Source organism: Cheilinus undulatus, linkage group 4, assembly GCF_018320785.1.
Source record: "Cheilinus undulatus linkage group 4, ASM1832078v1, whole genome shotgun sequence".
NCBI classification, from domain to species: Eukaryota; Metazoa; Chordata; class Actinopteri; order Labriformes; family Labridae; genus Cheilinus; species Cheilinus undulatus.
In genome coordinates, this window is record NC_054868.1 from 18,017,335 (window position 1) to 18,040,960 (window position 23,626).

A 23,626-nucleotide genomic window follows, 5' to 3' on the forward strand; every position below is an offset into this window, starting at 1 on the left:
ATGTGATTTGAAATAAAGACTTATATGATTTAAGGATTTTATAATAGATTTTGTTTTTTGGCAGGAGTGTGACAATTCAACATACACTATAAAAGTTTCAAAGAAAACGAATGCACATAGAGGATAATCCACATTTGCAATAAAAACAGGCTAAATTATTCCTTCTGTTCAGAGATGAACTTTTACTTGACAATAATGCAAAGGGACTTTGTGTTTTCAGAGGGGTCACTTTTCATTAAGGCCCTCCTACAGCTATTTACCTGTTTTAACCAGGGCGTTGGCAGGTAAGGACACGTGATACAAGAGGAAGGGCCAGTATACTCTATGATCAGATGATAGGCTACCTCTGTTTTTACAGGTAGTAGCCTACTGTTTCTATTACCTTTTCAGACTTCAACTATCCTCATCAGATAAATTGTGCAAAGTCTATGACACCAGTTTTAATCAACAATTGTAGGCTAAGATCTAAATTTGTGTCTCATGGGTCGATTGTCTCGGTAAGTTTAGATGGTTTAGTTAATATGGTTGCATTGCTCCAGTAGACAAACGCCGGTAGAGGGATTTTAACGATGAATAGGACTAAACCAAGAGAGCAGGTTTGCAGGGGTTATTTTATGTTACATTGTTGTCATTCAAGTATCGGGGCTTTTAATAGGCTTTGTCTCGTGGGTTTTTATGTAAATATAGCGTATATATTTCAAAAAGACCTGAAGATTTGTTGTTACGACAGGTTTATCTGTTTTGTGATATGAATGTGGACCATAACATCCCTATGGGTAAATGGTTTGCCCCGCACTGTCGGGGTGCGCGTGCAGACTATGTTGACTGACACAGCGGCGTATACTGGTTTGACAAGATTCCGATCGGGTAAGTGGGTTTTTTAGCAGTCTCTTGTCTAATTTTTTAGGCTTTTGTTCCATCTAATTTAGCCTATTTCTGAGTTTTTAAAAGTACAGACTTGTTGTCACCCGCAAAGTTTAACAAAGGTAACTAACTGAAACTCGTTGAGAAGTTGACAAACTTGTAGTTAGCCTGTGGTCGCTACTGTTAGCGTGTAAATCACTCTTTACAGTGGACAGCTATATAATGAAGTATTTTTCAGAGCAAAATCTTTGGATCTGCCGTTTGTCGTTCTGACATGTGAACGTGCTAAGCAGAAAATCAATATGTGTTACTACATAGTCACAATTTCGGGTAAATGAACCACTGAGTGATGACCAAGTGGTTTGTCGTGCACTATTGTAATTTCGTTTTTATCACAAACTAATGAAGTTGCAATGGACAGGCAGTCAGTGACAAACTTTTCCTCATAGTTTCTGTTGTAGCACGGGGTTCCCAGTTACTGTAGAATACTGTTGCCAACATTTAACCTATAATTTTGTCTTTTTTTTTTCAATGAAGGCGGGGAGGTCTTTGGGCCCCAGAGTGCAATAACAGTGTAATTGTGTCTGTGCATGCATGCCTGACTGTATTAAAGCCACCAGTCGTTTGAATTGCATCACATTTTCTCTTTTGTCCTCTTCTATCTCCCTTGTTAGCAGCCTTTTACTGTCCTCTTGCTTCTCAGCTTGCCTTTTGTTTGGCTTCGTTTTCTCTTAAACACAGCATTGCGTGTTTGCTTCTTAAACCCTCTACAATTTGTCCCTGTAACCCCCTTTTCCTGTGACTAAATTTGATGTCTGACTCACTCAACACGAAGGCACTAATCTACAAGTACTTAGGTTGCTATGTTTATTGCAGCTTTGTGCCACCCTGTTCCCTCTGTTGGTTTTTCTCAGCTCTCTGGGAACTGATAGTCCTGCAGTTGTTGAAAGTTGTCAGAGGACAGAGATGCATTCAACACCCCTCCCTTCCTTTTAGCCTCATGTCTCAGCCTCACCCTTATGTCTGCTGATAACCTCATTCTGCTTTCTGTTTTATGTACAAGAAAATGTGCATGCATATATATGATATTATTAACATCAAATACAATAAATAAATAAAAGCTCTTTCAGGTATTGTTTTCTAGTGCATACGAGTCCCAGGGCACTGATAGTATGGTTGCAATATGTACAAAGGATGCAAGGATGCTGACTAGACATGATCAGAAGTATAAAGTATGCAAGGATGTGGGCAGATTTACATGAGCTAGATAAGATAATCAAAGACAGTTGATAGCAAATGTGCATTGATGTGACGCCTTTTACCACAGGGAGCCATCTTACAGTATTTGAGTTACAGTGAATGGATGAACACTTAAAGTGTTTAAGTACAGTGAGTAGATTCAAGTAGTAATTAGTGAGCTAACTAGACTAATGAGTGAAACGTTGACACTCTGTAAGTGTTGAGTGGTCATCGGAGTAACAGCCTGGGGGAAGAAACTTGTTTTGCTTCGGAATTGCTCCTCTGTTCTTGAACTTCATTCAGTGTTTTCCCTGGTTTCATTCTTTTTATTTCCTAATTTGAATGCAGCTGTGCTCTTTAATTAGCCTAACTTCTGACCCAACGTGATCTCACACTGAACCAAACTGAGTTCTGTTTTTCCCAGGAGGGCTGGATGTAAGGAACCAAATATATCTTCATATTCTATTGCTGAATGGCGATACACAAATCATATCTTGATTTTTTTTATTCCTGGAAAGAAATGGAAAAAAAATCAAGTCAAAGTCAAATATCACAAAGGCACTTTTGTAAATAGCCAGCTACACGATGTCAATATATACATTAAAACTAACACAAAATAAACTACATGTTTGTGGTGGGAATAAAATAATTGTCCATTCAGTATTGCACATCCATTTTTTCAAAATTAAGATCATCTCAAACAATGTTGACATAAATTAAATGTTCTTACACTATCTCGCTTAAGAATTTTTTGATATATCTTTAAAACTATATTTATCGCCCATCCCTAAATCCCAGCATATTTTATCTGGCAGTCCTGCAGCTCTCCTCTGACCCCCTGTCAGGCTTTTGAATGTCTCTCCTGCCCCCACCATATCCTGTTCAGACTGTGCAGTCTCACAGGACTGCTTTAATACTGGTTTTCAAATATACACGTGTCAAAAAGAACACCAAGAGTCACTATGAGGCTAAAACACACAATGTTAGAGAGTGACAAAGCACCTCAGCAATGCAGTTTTGCATAGGACCTTTGTGTTTTGTTGCTGTGCCCTGCAGCACTGAGAAACTGACTCACAGAAAGACAGATCAGCAAAAACAAATCTTTGAAATGGACCTTTTTGGAAAGTGTAACTTGATCTCAGAAACCGCTGGGAATGAGAAAAGTATGCTGAAAGAAGGAGGGGAAAATAGCAGATGTGTGCAGTAGATTGCAGCTACAGGGCCTGTAAAGAATTAGCTCAAAAGAGGGATAAAGGTTGATCATGGTAGAAGGACATTTTTGAGTCGTTCAGTCAGTGCATTAGCTGACATTCAGAGCTGCACCCTGCTACATACATGCAGCTGATATCACATTTACTTCAGGGCAGAACCATGAGGCCCCCAATAAGAGCAGGAGTTTTATTCTAATGTGTTCAGTAGTTTATATACACATTGTAAGTTGTTATTCACCCAGAAAACCATGCACAAAGTATACACATCTGTGATGATGTTGGTACTTTTATCTGATGATCTTTGCTGTGTGGGAGCTGGATGTTTTTAGTGAAGGAGCCTCTTTCTGGGAATCAAACTTTCCAGCGTGGTGGTTGTTTAGCAATAGTTCTGTTTTAGAAGCATGTAGTAAGGGGACGTACCCAGGATGAGACTGAATCACATAAACGTCTTGTTTCTTTGTTGGTAAGTATAACCTAGTTTAGCCTAATAACTGGTGAATATCTGTGGGACCAGGTAGCTGCTCTTTAAGAGACAGATGAAGGGGAAATATTCACTGTTACTAAAGAGTTTCAAATCCTTAGACAACCTTCAAATCTCAAGAGGGACGTTATCACTTTGGAGCAGGGAGCATGTAAACAGGATGTGGATCTATGTGTCTTTAACTGTCTTTAGTACCATAAACTTTATAGACTCTTAATTAGAAACATGTTGTTCAGAAAGACTGTTTGGACATAATTTAATATATTTTTTTTTCCTTTAAGTGTGAAAAACAAATACGATTTTCATTTTAATCAAACATAGAAGCTCTAGATTTGAAAGAATGTTTTTAAGGTGCACAAGTAAGATTAAAAAAAAAACAGTGTCTCCATTTAATGTGACTTTGGAGTATTTTGAGAAGGTTTTCAAACCTTTTAGACCATGCTGTGATTCTTGATACTCAAATTTCTTTCCTTTATAGCACAGCCCTTTTTAAAAACTACTTAAAGTTAGAACAACTTGGGTTATTAGAATGTAAAAAGTTTGGTTGATATGAATGAAAGGCTTTATTTTCTCTCTTTCAGCTGAATTGCTAAAGCAACTATCCATTAAAAAACTAGAAGATGAACGTCAGTTCATGGCATGGCTAGTGACATAAAGTAAATATCTTAAAATAATGAATCTTTGCACATTAATGCAAAACATCCCCCAGACCCAAGACAGTCTGATCCCTGAGACCGTTTGGCTGCAAGCCTTCTGTCTCTGGCCTTAAAGCGATTAAAGAAATTACAAAATAAATCCAGCTCAACACCTTGTTTAACATTTAAATCATTCATTCATGTTTAACAGAAGACTTGACCTTGTTGTGTTTGCTGTGGGATGACTAACAGTATTGTATTTCAAACTTAATATTTATTTATTCTTATTTATTTATTATTTTATTGTTAAGCTCAAAGGTGTTAGAACAGTAGTTCACAACCTTTTTTTCCATCAAGAATCTATTGTCTAGTATCTAGGAAGAGCTGAGGACCCCAGGTCCCACATGAAAAGATCTAATATATTTCTCTTTTTTTTTTTAAAGGTTTATTTTGGGCATTTTTGTGCCTTTATTTGATAGAGGAGGATAGTGGATAGAGTCAGAAACAGGGATGAGAGCTGGGGAGAGACATGCAGTAAAGGGCCTCAGGCCAGAGTCGAACCCCGGCCGTCTGCATACATGGGGTGCGCGCCTTAGCCACTTGTCCACCTGCGCCCCAATCTAATATATTTCTGTCAAAATTACACATCAATTTAAATTGTTTGTACCATTCAAATCCAAACAAAAAAGCCCCCAAAACAAGTTTTTTTAAACAAAAAAACCCCCTTTGTATTAACTATACCTGAATGTATTATCAGGATGTTAGTTTGTATGACTGAGCCTACTTTTAACAACTTAAGAGGAGACAGACACTTGCACCCCCCCCCCAGAGATCTGACTGAAAGTCGGTGGAGTTCAAAGTCAGTCGTGCGACTCAAATTTTAGTGGCTAATTTGGATGACATTCACACAGAATACCCCTGACTTTATAAGAGAGTTGACAAAAACATGTCGATATATTTTTTGTAAAACAATGTCATATCCATAGAGGAATGGTCACTGCTGGTGCTTCACGGTGCACAGGTATTTGCTTTAATTCCTGGTTTAGACAGGATCAAAGTTATCTAGAAGAGGAATTTTCTGAATGAATTTACTTTATCTTATAATTTTTAAAATCCACTAACTCAGGCCTGTTCTATGTCAGCCAGTGTTCATAAACATGGAAAACAAACATCATTGGAGGAGGCCTCACAGTTGAGGCTGCAGCAGGTCTGAGAGTGGAAGGTCTGCTGCCAGAATCTTAGAAATCCACTTTTTCCAAACAGAGTCCTGCTTGTTGATTTGCTTCATTGTGTACAATGGTCATGATAAACCCAGAAGTATAGAGAGCCACAGAGTATAACCAGGAAGGTAAAATTTTTAGCTCAGGGTGCAATTCCCTATCCACCTGTGTATTGCCTTTTTTATATTCTGTGAGGGATATAGGTAAATTCTGAGATACTTTTTTCTTTTTTATAGCCAACTAGGACGCCCATTAAGTCGATTTTTATAGTTAAAAGTTTGTATTTATCCACAGGCTGCTTCTTAGATGACTCTGTAAAGAGATTTAATCACCCACTAATGAATGTCTGGAAACAATTTCCTTAAATCACAAAAACTCCACCAAAGTTCTGTTTTATGACTCCAGTGGTTGTGTTTTAAACAACAGGACATGCTGTCTTTGATGAAGGTTTATGTGTAGTTGTTGCACATAAGTGAGGACAGATTTTTGCTTGTGGCCTTTTAAATACAAAATAACACAAACAGAAACCAGCATGCTTCCTTACAACCTCCCATATGACACTGTGTGACTGCAATTGTGGACAATGCATCTTTCTGTCGAAGGGCATGAATATTTATCCACTGGTGACTAGGTTGGCATCTGACTGTGACCATAGTCTTCATCACAGGCAGGGTAACAATTGAAGTCTCATGAGTCTGGACAAAATGATGCATCTCATTCCTGTGACTGTCACATGACACTCAGCAGAAATCTGACAGCACACAAAAAGTGGATGCACACAGTTTTAAAGAAAGACATAAGAAGTCTTATTTCATTAGCCTAAGGTTACAGATAACACCTGAAGTGCCATAGTTAATTGTTGTGTATACGATCTCCAAAATTTGCTTCCTTATTGTGTGATTAAAATATGTTCAGGACAAGCAGTAACATGACAAGAGCATTCAAATTCCACAAGTCTATTGCCTTTTTTTCCCCTCTTTCACCTTGTAACTCCTTTACTTCCCATTGCTCCACCCACCCTCTTTTTCCCCTCCTCTTTCCCCAGGTAAAGAAAAAAACAGCATGGTGGGAGTGGAGTGCAGGTCTGAGCTGGTGAGGGTGTGATCCCTTTTCAACCGAAACAGACGGCCAGAAGGAGTCAGACTGCTGGGGGAGGAGAGGAAGAATGGCTCAAAATGTTAACTTTGACCTGCACTACCCCCTCATGGAAGCTGGCCTAGAGTGAGTTTTTTCTGTTGTCTTTTCTGTTTCTTCATGTTTTTTTTCTGTTTGTTTTTGTGTTTGAATCTCTCAGCTCACCCTGCTCTGCTATACATGAAGGCCGTGTGGTTGGGAGGGGAAGAAGGAACCGAGATGACAGGATTAACTGAACTTTCATGTCTTATTGAGAACTAAAGTGGATGGCAGATTAAAATGCACAGTCTTTCATGTTCTTGCTTGTGTCTGTGTTTCCACACAGACAATATTTCTATTTGAACACTGTTGAAGCCTGATTGGCCTATGCTCTCTCTGTATAAAAGTCAAAGGAAACTAGACCTGCTGTGTTTTTGTCCCTCTTGTTCTCAGTAAAACAAAACACAGTGAGTCCAGTTGGCCTAGACTTACATTTATAGAACAGGAAGAGGTCACACAGAAGACGACTGGGCTGTTCTGTCACAGATGACTGAAAGTTACTTCACAGTTTTCTGTGGATTGCTGTTTCCCCTCATGAGACTAGTGACTGAGTCAGAGGATCATTGAGTTTTATCCGTGGTGCTTTAAGTGTGCAGCAGTAGTCATCAAAGTGCTCTGCATCTGGACTGTAGTCTTTGAAAACCAAACTTTATAGGTGTTCCCATACTGGGTTTCTCTCTAATAAATGATCTGATGCCTAAACCTGAGTACTGGACACACTGAGTACTCCTCCTCTACCAGTGTTATACATACTGTATATGTTTTTCTCTCATTAGTTTAACACAACAAACCCTATACAGATGTTATACGGTTTACATTTTTGTCAAATGGATGTAACAGACTAAGCTAAAGCTGGCTATGTGGCTGTTCATGGGACACCCGGATGCCTTCTAGGATCATTTTGTGGTTTTCCCAAATTGAATTATCTTGAAATATGATTGGAAAACACTGATATCTGACATTTCATTTGCTTTGACAAATGTTGCTGATTGGCTATAACTGGTATATTTAACATTAATATTACAATATTGATGTAAAAATTGACATGGAATCAGTGTACCTTTGCCATTATTTCTAGTGGTACCTCTTGTACACTGCCTGTCTTTAATGTTAAAGTGAGAACAGATTTCTACAATTTCAACCTAATTCAACAGAGGTACAGCCAATTGGTGCTTTTCGGCAAAATATAGGAAAATTCTGGAGGACTATTTTATTTAGCTTACAAGAGGACTATGGCTTGGGAGAAGATTTATTTTCCAGCAAGACAGTGACCCAAAGCATACAGCATGAAGCTACACAGAAGTGGTTTAAAGACAACAAGGTGAATGTTCTGGAGTGGCCGAGACAAAGCCCAGACCTCAATGTGCAAGCCCGATTGAGACTTATCCATCTAAAGGTTCATCTACTAAATTCTGACTTGAAGGGGGTGAATTTTTATGCAATCACTAATTGTACATTAGATATTTTTCTTTAACTTACATTACTTGTTATATGTTTTTACTTTGACATTGAAGATTTTTTTTTTTTCTGGCAAAAAAAGCCTTAATATATTGACTGTGATTGATTTAAAAAAAATCATGAAAGGCTAAAACGTCCAAGTGGGTAAATCATTACTATTGTCAATCACAACATATACTAAGCTTGTGTAGGCTTCTGTTTAGGATAAGAAAAAGTAAGCTTTTTAGTGGATTAAAATGACTGTACTGGGGATGTTGTACATACTGGTTTGCTTGCTATAATTAAGGCGTTTTGGTACTGGTAATTTCAAAACTCCGTTTCTGTTTTTCTTTAATTCTATGTTTCTTTATGTCTATGTGCCTCTCTGCCAGGAGCCCAATAGATGAGGAAGGTGTTCATGACTCGTTCAACCAGCTGATAGCAGAGCAGAGTCAGAATGGAGGACTCTCAGACGCATTTGAGCTGCAGCAGCTGCAGAAAGAACTGGACGAAGAAGGTCGAGGTAATCTGTCACTTAAAAGATATAGATGCATGTCAGCAGCTGAATTGGAATAAGAGCTAGTTGTTATGATAATAATCTGTTTGTATCACAATATAAAACTGGATGATTTTGGGAAAATAATGACATGGCTTTTTCTTTGTTTTGTAAAATAACATTTTTGGAACTCTTTCGATGCAGAGTAAAATGGCCAGCTATTTTCTCTGTTATATTGTTTCTCATGTGTATTATAAGCTTATTGAAGACCTTTTCACAAAATTTAAACATTACCAACATGAAAGCTTGAAAATTAACGTTGTTTTTTCTCTTTTCAACACTATCAATGTTTTTTTTTTTTCACAGATGATTTAGGCTACCTGTCAAGCCCTGGACATGAGTTTAGGGGCAGGATGGGGGGGCAGAGGGACATGGAATGGGAAAATGATGAAAGACAGGTAGACCCACTCATAGGTGAACGATGGTCCTCAGCCACTATGAAGGTCCTGTCCTCCATGCCAAGCCGCACCATCGGTGAGTTTATTACAGTTATGATATTCATAAATTAAGATTATATGAGCAGTGAAGTTTAGAAGTAGTCAAGTCTACTGTTGCTTTCCACCTCAGAGTTAGTAAAGATTGGATTGTGGAGGAGTCACTAAAAATTGTGACTGAGGAGCAATTATGGCTAGCCTGTGAGTCAGAGGGATGTATTGGATAGTTTTGTAGCTGCCTTATAGTTGTATACATGACAAAAGCTTTTTTTATTGTTTTTCAACTGGTGATTTGAAGTAACTTTCAAATTCAGCCCTTTCTTTTCAAATTGTTGGGTACAAAAACCTGCTTACCTAGCAGTAGACAATGCATAATTGTAGGCCTGAGCATAGGCATGCTGTAAAGCTGAACCGTCTGGCAGTGAAAAAGTTTAAAATCATTTCAAGATCTCAAAGTACACAAAGGTTGAGGAAACTTCCTACCCTGGTTTGTTGAAACCCCACCTTAAAGAACTAATCTTGTTGCCTTTACTTAAATCCCATAACTAGCAAGGTATGGTACTGTGTTAGCATGGCTTGATTAAGAGCTTCTTATGTGGAGCAGCAGACAGGAGAGAACATTCAAACAGGCTGTTTTAGCTGACCAGAGTTTCATGGGGAAGCAGTTTATTTATCATCTTCCTGTCAGTGTCTGAGGCAGGTCAGGTGCTTCACTTTGTTGTTAAAGATAGCTGTTGTGTGATTTCTGTGTTTGTGCCACATGTTATATCTTCTGGTATAGCTTTTAACTTGGGAAACATAAGTGATAACATACTGTTTATTTTTCTGTTCTTTCTCTCTGCAAACAGCCACATGAAGTCCTTTAAATGAACACGTTCTGCTGCTTTTTAAAACCAGCTCTCCTGTTTTCACTATCTGGTTTTTATCCTTCCTGTATTGAAGTCCTCTATTTGTTTATTTTTGCAGCAGCTTAAACAACCTTTATAGTTTTCTTGTTTTTAGCCCCTATTTTAAACATTTCTGAGCATAACTAAAGTAGACTGCTCAAGATCAGCGACTCATCACTGGACTGAGTGTTGCCTGACATCACTGCTGCATTTATGTCTGTCTTTTTCCCATGAGTTCTGGTGCAGTTTGTTTGTTTTTTAATACTGGGTTGAATGCTTCAATGCAGAAAATGCTTGACTCTGTCTCTGAACAGTCTGCTCCTTTTTCCCTTGTCAGGTCGCAGCAGAGGAGCCATCATTTCTCAGTACTACAACAGAACCATGCAGCTCCGCAGACGGAGACAGAGCAGGCCTGCCATCAAAGACTTCTCTCGCTCTGCCAGACCGAGTATACGAGGCTATGGCATGGAAGCAGACAGTACAGACGCTGAGGAAACAGAGGGTCAGGAAAACATGTTTTGCTCATAAGCCGTAAGGATTAAACTCACCTGTGCTTGACGGGGCTTTAAAGTAAGCAATTCTCTATGTGCGTGTGTTTATATTTATGTGCTCCAGTGAGTAAGAGGGAACGTTTGGTGAACAACCTGCAGAACCTGTCTGTGAGCGACCGTGTCAGGATGCTCAGAGCAATGCCCCTCAGTGTGAAAGAGAAGGGTGAACTCAGGTGGGTTTTCTTACGGATCTCGTTGGTCCCATATAGATCAGTTGTGTATTTACAAATTCTGATTGTCTCTCTCTGACTCTCCATCTTCAGGAGGCTAGCATTACAAAAGGAGAAACGCACACTCTCTGGCAGCAAGATCCCCTGCTGCAGTCGACTCAAATACTACATTATCATTGTGAGTCACTTTCAGTAGTTTTATATTTCTTACCCTTTTTTTCCACAAGAAAAAACTGAGCCATTTAACTCTGACACAGTTTGTAGATTAATACAGTTGTTTGTATTTGTAGCTGTCAGATTGACTCACACATATGCATAATCAGTCTGGCCACAACTTCCATGTAGGAACTTTATGACTAAATCACAGATAGCCACGTTTTTTGTAATGAAGATGTCACTATTATAAAAAAAACTTTCAGGCGTCTTACCATGATGTCTTATATTTTATGATAGAAATATTTTGTTACAAAATTTAAAGATTAATAGAAGAGTTAAAGTGCATAATCTGCATCTTAAAACTAAAGAATTACCTTTTTTACTTTCGACATGAAAAGTAGAACCCTACAACAATGACTTTTTCACAGGATATCCTTGTCTGTGTGGCTGAGGTGTCATATGATGAAAATAGCCACACCATATTATGAAATGTGTGATTTGCAAACTAACTCAGGCAAGAGGAGGGATTAGATCGTATTCATACTTAGTGCTAGCTGAGGAGCAAATCAGCAAATCAAACTGAAGCTGTGAAAGTCCAAGGAAACTTGTATAATAGAGGTATGGTACTGATTTAGGATCTTCGTACAAAGTTGGGAAGTTGTTACATTTTCAGTTTCTCAGTTTTGCATGTCATCATCAACCTGCCTGTCTAGACAGATTGATTTCATGATTGTTCCTGTTTTAAGACATTTTTATGTAAAGAAACATGAGTTAATGCCATTTTTCTAATGATACATGGATCAAAGAAACATACACGTGTAAAGACAGCAGAACAACGCGCTTCCTGCCTCTGACTGGGTGCCAGTGGGTATTTCCTGTCGGTGTTGTTATCATGTAATCATTATTGCTCAAGCGTTTACAGCTCTGGGAGTGTGAGTCAGAGATTGTAGTCTCTTAGAGCTTAACACAAACAAATGCATAAAGTCTAGTTGGAATTGAACTGTTGCATTGTGGGTTGTTCATGTAACTCAGAGTGTCTTTAAAAAGTACTCACACCCTTGGATGTCATACCCTATTATTATCAAACATCCAAGGGGGATTTTGTTGTTTAGCAATCATGGTCAGTATAATTAGACTTTTTTGGGGCATATCTTTAATGTCAAAGCCTCAGGGCTCAGTCTTTGACCTGTTGTTATTTATACTTTATATCAACAGTATCGGTCAAAATGTGCCAAATACTAATGTTCATTTATACGCTGATAACACTGTCATTTACTGTTTCGCTCCTACAAGGCATCAGGCTCTGCTCTTGGTTCTGAATCCAGACAAAACCAAACTCAAGATGTTTTCAAACTCAGAAAAAGTCACGGAACCTTTCTTCGGTCACTACTCCCACTGTGATGTGATTGAATCTGTGTCTTCTTATAAATATCTTGGTTTCTTCATTGTTGATTTTGACTTTCATGCTTTATATGGATCAACTTGTAAATAAGTTAAAGCTTGACTGGGCTTTTACTTCAAAAATAAGACTTGTTTTTCTTTTTCTGCAAAGAAAAGGCTTGTTTCCACCACTTCTATGCCTTTGATTGATTATGGTGATGTTCTGTACATGCATGCATCTTCTCAATGCCTTAAGTTTTTGAATACGGTGTACCATGGGGCACTGAGGTTTATAACCAATCTTAAGTCCTTGACTCATCATTGTATTCTGTATGATGGAGTTGATTGGCCTTCTTGACCACACATTGGGTAAATCATTGACATATCCTTATGTATAAGGCTCTACTAACCCTGCTTCTACCTTACTTGTGTGATTTTATTCATGTGAAAAGTTCTGGAAGCTACGCTCTTCGCTCTGTGACTCAGTCACAAAATTTACTTTTGCTATCTTTCCCCAAAGTCCGTCTTCAAATGGGTAAAGAGTTTCAGGTACACTGCTCCTGTAGCCGGGAATCTTCTGCAGAACAATGTATGTCTTGGGGAGCTGGTCTCTTTAAATTGTTTTAAAGTAGATTGAAGGTTTTGGAGGAAGATACATCAGGTTGAAGATGTTTTACTGATGACTTTCTGATCTGTGACTCTGGATTGGTTGATCTGTGTTTTGTATGTTTAATGTTTGCAACTCTCTTAATTGTTAAGATGCCTGTCTTGGCCAGGACACTCTTGTACATGAGATTCTTAATCTCAATGAGGCTTTCCTGGTTAAATAAATAAATAAAAGAAAATGTTAAAAAAAAGAAGAATGTCATTTAAACACAAATATATAATGGATTTTCCAGGATTTTCCCTATATTTTTCTGCATGCCCTCGAGGGCCAACTGCTGAGAAGTATCACCACAGCATGATGCTGCCACCACTGTGCCTCACAGTAGGGATGGCGTGTTTGTGGTGATGTGCAGTGCTTAGTGTTTGCTCAGGTGATCTATTTCACTAACTGTGAGACCACTAGCACCAACTGACTGGACCTTTGTTGAATTAGGTCAGTCACTTTAAAGGGGGGGGTATTTATGCAGTCTCTAATACATTACATATTTTCATTTGATAGACATTACTTTGCATTTATTTGTTTGTACTTTGACATTAAAGAGGTATTTTGATTTTTTTCTCAAGAAAGCCAAAATACATTGACCATGAATGATTTATATAATCAAATAAAACATGAAACTTCCATTGGGTGAATACTTTTTATAGGGACTGTAATATCAAAGTAAGTTTTTTAAAAATGTTTTTTACAATTATTTTTCCTTGTTTTCCCTCACTTTCTCCTCCCAGGCTGTGAGGCAGAGTTGGTACAGCTGGCTGTCCTTCCTGCACTCCCTCCAGCTGTGGCAAGTTGCACTCAAGAGAGTGGGTGGGCGCTTCGGCTCTGGGGTCCTTTCCTATTTCCTATTCCTGAAAACGCTGCTCTTCTTCAACCTTTTCCTGTTCCTGGTGACGGGAGCGTTCATGGTTCTGCCTCAGGCAGTGCATCCACCACCAGTGGAGAGACGTTCCTTCTCTGGACTGGAGCTCCTCACTGGAGGGGTAAGCTTAGAGTGCCATGAAAACATGCTATTGCAACACTTCTCAAACCCTGTGAGGTCACAGTTTTAAGAAATCTGTCCCCACATCCTGGGTGAAGCTGTTGTTCTGTGTCATAAGTTTCCAGTTCTGAAGTTATTTTCCAGTGCAAACAGTCATCCTGAACTTCTCAGTGAAGTTAAAGATGACTTTTTTTGTCGAACAGATCAAATCTTGAAGCTAACATGAAAACATATTAACAGATTGTGGATTTTTATGGAGATAGGTTTTTTTAAAAATATTTTTCTATAATTGTCAGACTGTCAAAAAAACATAACCAGGAGTGTTAAGAATCATGTTCTGTTTAATATGATAAAATAACCTGTGAAGCAGAGTGTTAGTAACAGCACCTATCTCCTCTTCTCTCAGGGCTATTTCTCCGACTCTGTGATGTACTATGGATACTACTGTAACTACACATTGCATAACAGCTGCAGGGATGCTGCTGGTGCACAGAGTGTCTCTCTGTCAAATGAAACCATTCAGGATTGTGTGTCAAAGCAGCACTCGTACAGCATGCCACTTGCTTACTTCTTCACCATAGGTGTGGCTTTCTTCATCACATGCATCATCCTTGTGTACAGGTACTAACTCTCTCTAACATTAAGAATATAAAGCTGCATGTACACGGATAAAATGTACAAATGAATCATGATATTTTAATGTCAGATGAAGTAAGCTAATATGTATTTTCCAAACAGCATGTCAAAGTCATTTGGTCAGAGCTTCCGAATCGACAAATCTCACAGTATCTTGGCCATGAAGGTCCTCTGTTCCTGGGACTTCAAAGTTATTAAGAAATCCTCAGTGAAGCTCATGTCTGAGAATATCTGCACCCAGCTCAAGGTAAACACACCCACACACTTGAATTTTCAAAAACGCATCCTCCTCTTTACCTCCCTCTCTGTCACATAGTGCAGACAGGAATGTGTTGATCTGGTACTCTCTTATCCGTCTCCTTCCCTTTGTGCTGTTCATTGCTTCTCCCTCTTATAGGAGCTGCTAGCAGAGGTGAATCATAAGCAAGTCAAAAACACTGTTCGTCAGAGGCTGTGCAGACTGATGGTTCATGGTCTGGCGTGGTCCATCTGTATCGCAAGCACCACTGCATGTGTGCTTGGTATATACTACTTCTCTGAATACATGCATCAGGTAAGGTAGGCAGGGTTCAGGGTTTGAGGATGTTCTTAAATAAGAATGAATCAAATATTCAGAAAACAGGCTGTATTATTGTCCTAAGCATTTGTTGCTAACCCCACATTTGACCATGCTAGCCAGCGTATTAGGAATCAAAGTGTAGTCCAAATAAAATCGGAACATCTGAATACCTCTTGTTTTATTCTTTCAGATTTTTAAAGCCTGTCTAATGTTTAAAGGATCTGAACATTTCACTTGTTAGAGGATCTTATGAATCAAAAACAGTGATTCACTTCAGTATTGATTCTACATGTTAAACAAGTGGAATAAAGGAGATATTACTGTGCTTGGTGGTGTATATATTACTACACAGGTATGCTTTGTTTGAAATACACAAAGTTTAGGTGGTATTTTGAATTTAAAATAAGAGCCTGAGAGAGAAATAATACATCATCTTGTTGGGAGCGAGCTTACGCCAAGTTATATCTGCCCTTATCTTTGTCTCTCTCACTCTTTCTACATAACAGAACCTCAGACAGACCTCTCGTAGAATCGTCAAGAACCCATTGTTGAACGAGGCTAGTCTGCTGGCTCTCCCTGTGGTCGTGTCCCTCATTAATCTGCTTCTCCCTGGCCTGTTTAACCTCGCAGCCTGGATGGAGGACTACGACTCTCCAACTGTACGCACATATGTCGCCATCAGCAGGTATGATTTTACACAAGTCAGAATAAAAGAGAGAAAAGAAGTGATGGATGCTTTGGTGGCTAATACGCTTGTTATTGGTGTGTCCAGGAACTTGATGTTGAAAGTGTGTGTGCTTGGTGTCCTGTGCTACCATTGGCTGGGCCGAGTGGCTTCTGACCCGGAAAGCATTGGACTTAAGGTAACATGAACGATGAGAAACTGTAGTTTTCACTTTTATATTCTATAGCCGCCACTTTTTTCCTCACAGCTTTGTGCACAACTGATCTTAATTATTAAAACGTTGCTCAGTGTGATGTGTGTTGAACTTGTTACTGTTTTCTCTAGTGCTGGGAGAGTTTTGTCGGTCAGGAGCTTTATCGTTTCCTTCTCATGGACTTCATCTTCACTCTGCTGTACACCTTGTTTGGAGAGTTTCTTTGGGGGTAGGTCTTCATAGAAAAACCCTCTGTGCATTATTTTCTCTCAATTTAAGGAGAAAACTTTAATAGAACAAACGGTCACATATTTATTTTTATAACAGAGCTCATAACAATTGAAAAAATCAACCCATAGATTTTATTTAAAAAATGGATGGCACAACTGCTCCTTGAAGGTAAAACTTAGATATTTTTAGCTCCTTCTGCTGACTGACTGCAGCCTAGGTCAGTCATAAGCTCCGCCTCCTCCATGCTAATGGTTAAAACATGGGCAAACTATTGTAATTTAAAAACATGTCAAGTAATTTATTCTCCAACTCTGTTTCTGACACTGTAGTAAGCTCTTACAATTTCTTAAACTTTTTTAGACATTCAGGGGTAAATCCACTTGTGCTAATAGCTCGAGTTTTTTGCCTGCAAATAGCTCCTCTTTTGCACCATATCCACTAAAACGTTTTGCTCTAATCATATGCTGATACAGACAGGCCCACAAACTTTGTCACCCCAGTGCACTTATGTTTTTTTGCCATAGGCCAAGCAGCACATTAGTGACTGTGTGCTTAGATCACCAATGCCACGGTCTGGGAGACAGAGCAAATAGAAAAATTACATTTTCAGACCAAGAACTCATTTGTGCAGAGACATGCAGCAAAATATACACCTGTTGGTCCATTTGATGATTATCGGATGATTATGTGCGATTCAGAGACTGGAAAAAAAGAAAGCGTAGTGACCACACACTTGTGTCTTTGCTGCTGTTACAATATCACATAAAACACATTAATATCATACAAACTAATATGTTTGGAAACCAGTCATTCATCAGTTACAGCTTGGACAAGTCTTTTGTACGGTGTTAAACTTTCTGCTGCGAAATTTTATAAATTGATTAATTTGAACTTTGAGTTATTTTTTACCTTAAGAATTAACAGCAGCTCGCACTGCGACAGACTACAAACTTCACACAATAAAGTTTACACAGACGTGTTTCTAGGAGATAAGGAGGACGCTCTGTTGCACAGATATCACTTACTATTGTGCACATCAAACATTTTCATCCAGTTGGCATGTGTAAAGACAATCCCTCCATCATCCATATAGACCTGCTCTCTCACTTTCAGAGGATTAATCCAATAAAACAATACAAAAACTAGTGAAACAGCTGCCAATGCTGCTCCTGCTCAGTCTGCCAGTAAGATTAAGATTCAGATTCACACACATTTATTCATCCCAGTTTTAACAAGTGAAACTGTTCAGTGATGATTTTTTAAATGACTTTTGACTGTTTGTGTGCAAAACATCTCAATGTGCCAAACACACAATGTGTGTGCTCTTCAGACCTGCGAAGTTGTTTCATAGTGTAGAAGTACAAACAAGACAGACAAATAGTTCTAGCAAACAGACAAAAAATTAGATATACAGATAAACTTCCTCTTCCCATTTTGTAAACAGGTGAGCCTCTGTACACTTTTTTCTTTGAGCTGATTCATTTTGTGGTTTCCTATGTTATAGCATGCTGCTCTACATTTGACCTCATATTAAAAAATGTAACATGACATTTCAAACTCACCACTGATCCTCAGATAACTCAGCTCACTTTCAGTTGGACTACTTAAAAAAAAATAATGTATTTATTTATGATAAAAGATGAGGGGCACACATGGCAGCAGAGTCAGATGTTTGGCTATTAACAATTACCTGGTTTCATCTGGTTTAAAGTTTTACTACTTTTTCTGGCCTTTGTGGATTAGTTGCTATTTGTAATGAGAACTGATATTTGCATATGAGTGGAGAAATTTTGCACTGAATTGTGAATGTTCCTTCAACTCCTCATTTACATACCTATAAATGGGAGAGGGTGCTGTTTGTTAGGCTGAGCAGTTCGTGTGCCTTCTGTCAGCAGTTAGCGTTGATTTCCCCTTTGAATGTTCTTTGTGGAGCGGATTAGCCATATGCAGAACTAAAAAATGCAAAAAGCCACACTTTTCTTAGTGGTCAATGCTAAAAAGAGTTGAAGTAATGTCATAATTGACTGTTCTGTTGACAATCATGTCGGCCGCAATATTCTTTACCAGATTAGAAGAGCTGAGGAAGGATTGTGAACGGAAAATGCAGATAAGAAGTCAAGAGTCACTGAACTTTCCATAAATGCAAAGAAGACATAAGAATCTGTTGTGCTGTGGCAACCTTAGGGATTTCTGTTGTTTAATCTGCAACCCAGTTGCATCCCAGTTTTAACAAGTGAAACTGTTCAGTGATGATTTTTTAAATGACTTTTGACTGTTTGTGTGCAAAACATCTCAATGTGCCAAACACACACTGTGTGTGCTCTTCAGACCTGCGAAGTTGTTTCATAGTGTAGAAGTACAAACAAGACAGACAAATAGTTCTAGCAAACAGACAAAAAATTAGATATACAGATAAACTTCCTCTTCCCATTTTGTAAACAGGTGAGCCTCTGTACACTTTTTTCTTTGAGCTGATTCATTTTGTGGTTTCCTATGTTATAGCATGCTGCTCTACATTTGACCTCATATTAAAAAATGTAACATGACATTTCAAACTCACCACTGATCCTCAGATAACTCAGCTCACTTTCAGTTGGACTACTTAAAAAAAAATAATGTATTTATTTATGATAAAAGATGAGGGGCACACATGGCAGCAGAGTCAGATGTTTGGCTATTAACAATTACCTGGTTTCATCTGGTTTAAAGTTTTACCACTTTTTCTGGCCTTTGTGGATTAGTTGCTATTTGTAATGAGAACTGATATTTGCATATGAGTGGAGAAATTTTGCACTGAATTGTGAATGTTCCTTCAACTCCTCATTTACATACCTATAAATGGGAGAGGGTGCTGTTTGTTAGGCTGAGCAGTTCGTGTGCCTTCTGTCAGCAGTTAGCGTTGATTTCCCCTTTGAATGTTCTTTGTGGAGCGGATTAGCCATATGCAGAACTAAAAAATGCAAAAAGCCACACTTTTCTTAGTGGTCAATGCTAAAAAGAGTTGAAGTAATGTCATAATTGACTGTTCTGTTGACAATCATGTCGGCCGCAATATTCTTTACCAGATTAGAAGAGCTGAGGAAGGATTGTGAACGGAAAATGCAGATAAGAAGTCAAGAGTCACTGAACTTTCCATAAATGCAAAGAAGACATAAGAATCTGTTGTGCTGTGGCAACCTTAGGGATTTCTGCTGTTTAATCTGCAAGATGCACTTGAACTAATCCCAGGCATGACTAGCTTGATCACCAATTTGCATTTGGAGTATGGGAAAAAATTTATCTGTGTCAGAAATGATAAAATTTCCCCTTTTCATTTCAAAACATACTTTCTTTTGTCCTGAGCAAACTTTTACTTGCAGATGGTTTAAAAATGGCAAACATGCCACTTGCATCTTTTCCGGGGGGCCCTCACCTGTTTGTTGGTACACAGATATAAATTTAACATATTTTTTGTGCCTTCAGTGTCAAATAATATTTTGCAGGTAGACAGGATTAGTTCCTAACAAGCCATGCCTTTTAAACAAATTGGGAATATATTTTTTATAGGATACCAGTTTATTGAATTAAATCACAACGTGATCCCAAGAATCAACCTCCAGTCATGTGATACTTAAAGATTCGTATGCCTACTTTGCATGTATGTGCATGTGCATCGCCGGTGAAAGATGTTACCATTTGTTGTAAGAGGATTTTGGCTTCAATTTTGCTCAAGCAAAAGAGATTGAGACATGTTGTCTGTATTTATATACAGTCAATAGTTTAAACTGATAATTCTGTGAATACATATTTTCTGTTTTTATATAGATTTAATTTCCCCTTCCTGTCTGCAGGTTGTTTTCTGAGCGGGTCCTGAAGAGGAGGAGGAAACCCGTGTTTGATATTGCTAGGAATGTCCTTGAACTCATCTACGGACAGACACTGGCCTGGTACAAAACTTTCTGCTAAGCTGTGAAAAGGTTATGTCCCATGAAGTCAAATTGTTTCTGGATAATGACATTGAGGTCTTTATTTTCTAGGTTGGGAGTCCTCTTCACTCCTCTCTTGCCTGCAGTGCAGATTCTCAAACTCTTCCTGCTTTTCTACATAAAGAAGGTAACAAAACAAAAATATTTAGCCTCAAAATAAAAGCTTATACTAATATTTCTGTATTGATTACCTGTGAAATATTTCATAACTATTGAACCAATTAACTTATTTATTGTGAGCGTGAAAGTTTATCAATGACTTGCAAACAGCCGGACTGTTAGACTTGTTGTATTTTTGTGTCTTGTCCTTTACATTCTGTCAAAGGAACAAAGCTGTGTTTGACTCCAGCCCATTTTTCTCTCTGCAGAGCAGTGTGATGATGAACTGCCAGGCACCGAGGAGGCCTTACAGAGTCAGCCAGATGCACACAATCTTTATCACTCTCCTCTGCTTCCCCTCCTTCCTTGGAGCCTCTGTGTGTGTCACGTACACAATGTGGAGGTACGCACACACACAAAAACGTTTTGTGTTGTTTACTCTTCATATTTAAGAATAACTTTCCTACAGAAGTTTGGAAAACAAGTTCCAGGATGTGCTTTACATTTATTAGTGATATCAGCTGGTTGTGCTTTATGTTGCTGTGTGAAGAGTGATGACCATCAAGGACAGTGTTTTAGAAAATAATAGGTTGGCAAAATCGGTTGTTTTTGTGTTAGGCTTCATCATAGTGAATACACACAGTAAAGATTTATTCCTGAAAATTGATAGACTCTGTGTACTCATTTAAATCAGGGCTCAAACATTTTATTTTATTGCAAAGGTCAAACATTATACTGATCTTTTTCCTATGTAGCTTTTCCCTTCAAATACCATTTGAAATTTAACTAATTTTTCTGTCTCCTGTCCTCAGTATTGCCCCCTCGTCCTCATGTGGTCCGTTTCGTGGACTTAAAACAATGTTTCAGGCAGGGAAGCGTTGGGTGGAGGAACTGGAAAAAGCTAATCCCAACCTGTCCCTGCTGGCCAGGGCTCACTCTTACCTGGTGGAAAATCCTTTCTTCCTGTTTGTCGGGGCAGGTATTTTTCTGTGAGTACAAACACACTCAAAAACACACAGAGCAGATTATTCTTAGTGTTTGTATTGATCTGAGGCACTGTTTTCCTTTGAACAGGATCGTAATCTACTTCCACAGTCAGGTGGTTGACGGTCAGAGGAAGATCATCTCCTTACTGCAGGAGCAGATTGAGAATGTAAACCAGTCCTTCATTTATAAAACTCTGTCTTAGTTTGTGGAACAACAGGTGCAGCTCAAAAAACAGAATATCATGAATATCAAGTGAAACTTCCATATATTCTAGATTCATGTCATACAAAGTGAAATATCTTGACTTTTTTTTTTGTTTTATTCTTGATGATTACGGCTTACAGCTCTGAAAAAAATAAAAAAAACCCCTCTATTTCAAAATATTAGAATATCACAAAACATCATTACAAAATAATTGTTTGTAATACAGAAATGTTGACCCTCTGGAATATTTTGCCTATTTTTGCCCTCAGTATTATTTGAGCTCCTTTCGCACAAAAAACTGCATCAATGCCATGTGGCATAGAGCCAGTCAGTCTGTGGCACTGCTGAGGTGTTGTGAAGTCCAGGTTCCTCTAATAGCTGTATTCAGCTTGTCTGTATTGTTGAGTCTGGTGTCTCTCATCCAAGTTGCTTGTACACCTTTACTTACCTTACTTTTCCCTTTACAGTCTACTTTCCATGAATAAGCTTTGATACAGACTCTGAGAACAGCCTGCCCTTTCAGCAGTGACCTTCTGTGGCTTACCCTCCATGTGGAGGATGACAGTGATCGTCCTCTGGACAATAGTCAAGTCCGCAGTCTTCCCCATTACTGCAGTTGTGTGTACTGAACCAGAATAAGAGAATGAATGCTCAGGAAATTTTTGCAAATTGGACTACATATAATAATATTTTGAGATTGTGGATTTTTGACTTTGGTGAGCTGTAAGCTGTAATCATCCAGATTAAAACAAAAAAAGTCCTGAAATGTTTCACTTTGTATGAGATCAATCTAGAATTTATATAAGTTTTACTTACTGAATTAAATCATAGGAAAACTTAGCTTTTAGATGATATTCAAATTTTTTAGATGCACCTGTAATTATAAAAAAGGCTATTTGATCTATCTTTTACATGATCCTCGTTCATCTCTCTGCTCAGGAAGGGGAAGATAAAAAGTTTCTGATCACTCGCCTGCAGTCTATCCATGAGCAAAAACGAACTCCTGCACGGAGACTCACGCATCGGGTTGGTCTCTCCTGCTCTGGAACTCAGAAAAACAGCATTTCTGCCTGACACTGAAACAATCTCTTTACCTTCTTATTGTCCTTTAACCTGCTGTGTCTCTTTTATTTTTCCTTCAGGACTCAAACTATTAAGATCCAAGCCTCTGCAGGAATTTTAAACCAGCGAGGATATAACTGGAATGATAAGATGCAAGGAAAACTGTACATACTGTATGACCAAACTGATGTTTCATGGATTTGGTTGTTGACTTACCAGGATTTTAATAGGTGGAACATCTGTGGTCAGGAGATGGGAGAATCAGTGAAAAATGTCTGATCTACACATCATGTCTGCAGAACAATTGCCTTACATTAAGCTTTAGGAAGATGAACTGTTGTGGACAAAAAATCTGAGAAGAGATTTCAGTCAGTCATAGAAGCACTTTTTATATCAACTGTGAACAAATATGTTTTCATTTATAATGCAGAAAATGTATGCAGTCTGGACAGATTTTTTTATTGTTTTAATATTTTTTAAACTGTTTAATTAGTATGAATGTTGAAGGTACATACTGGATGCTGTGGGTGTGAGTATGCTACTCTTGTTTTTATGAGCTCTTTCTGAGCTCCTAGAGGGGACAACGACAATTGTTTTATTTTTTAATGCTTTTATAAATAAATTATGTTTTATCATTTCAGCATGTATTTGTATTTATCAAACAGGTGGGAGCACTACAACATATTTGTTCATTATAACACAATAATTTCTGTAATACAAGCATTTTTACAAAACATGCAAATAAAACACAATTGTGAGATAAATTACTGAAAGAGTTAAGATACATGAAAGTTATATCTGGTAGAAAAATAAATATTAAAGTTTTTAAAAGTAGCCTAAAGAAAGCAGTAATAATCTTAATCTTTGTATATTTCATTAGTAATTATGACTTATTAAATCAATATATTCCAAAATGAGAAAAAGCAGCATATTTGGTAGAAACAGCAGCACCTTTGATGGGTTTTTGA

The 23,626-nt window shown here is 38.2% G+C and overlaps 1 protein-coding gene across 2 annotated transcripts; it reads left to right on the forward strand.

Moving 5' to 3' along the window:
• Positions 1 to 820: 820 nt before the first annotated feature.
• tmc6b (transmembrane channel-like 6b) lies at positions 821 to 23,298 on the forward strand. 2 transcript variants are annotated; one of them, XM_041786402.1, is made up of 21 exons: positions 821 to 867; positions 6,696 to 6,871; positions 8,653 to 8,783; positions 9,123 to 9,290; positions 10,475 to 10,639; positions 10,753 to 10,861; positions 10,952 to 11,036; positions 13,787 to 14,038; positions 14,444 to 14,658; positions 14,776 to 14,920; positions 15,071 to 15,226; positions 15,739 to 15,917; positions 16,005 to 16,095; positions 16,242 to 16,339; positions 20,172 to 20,267; positions 20,358 to 20,433; positions 20,675 to 20,808; positions 21,218 to 21,394; positions 21,480 to 21,558; positions 22,536 to 22,622; positions 22,739 to 23,298. In XM_041786402.1, exons 2-21 carry the CDS (start codon positions 6,816 to 6,818, stop codon positions 22,751 to 22,753), a joined length of 2,514 nt encoding a protein of 837 aa, XP_041642336.1. In that variant the 5' UTR covers positions 821 to 867; positions 6,696 to 6,815; the 3' UTR covers positions 22,754 to 23,298. The 2 variants fall into 2 exon arrangements, with proteins under 2 accessions (XP_041642336.1, XP_041642335.1); XM_041786401.1 differs by lacking the exon at positions 821 to 867 and adding an exon at positions 2,346 to 2,538.
• Positions 23,299 to 23,626: the final 328 nt, after the last annotated feature.

Excerpts from the sequence above, each read along its gene's own strand:
- tmc6b (XM_041786402.1), top strand. The coding sequence starts at position 6,816 with ATGGCTCAAAATGTTAACTTTGACCTGCACTACCCCCTCATGGAAGCT. Across the intron at positions 14,921-15,070 it reads ATATCTGCACCCAGCTCAAG|GAGCTGCTAGCAGAGGTGAA; the intron begins GTAAACACACCC and ends TCCCTCTTATAG. Across the intron at positions 20,434-20,674 it reads TGCTTTTCTACATAAAGAAG|AGCAGTGTGATGATGAACTG; the intron begins GTAACAAAACAA and ends TTCTCTCTGCAG.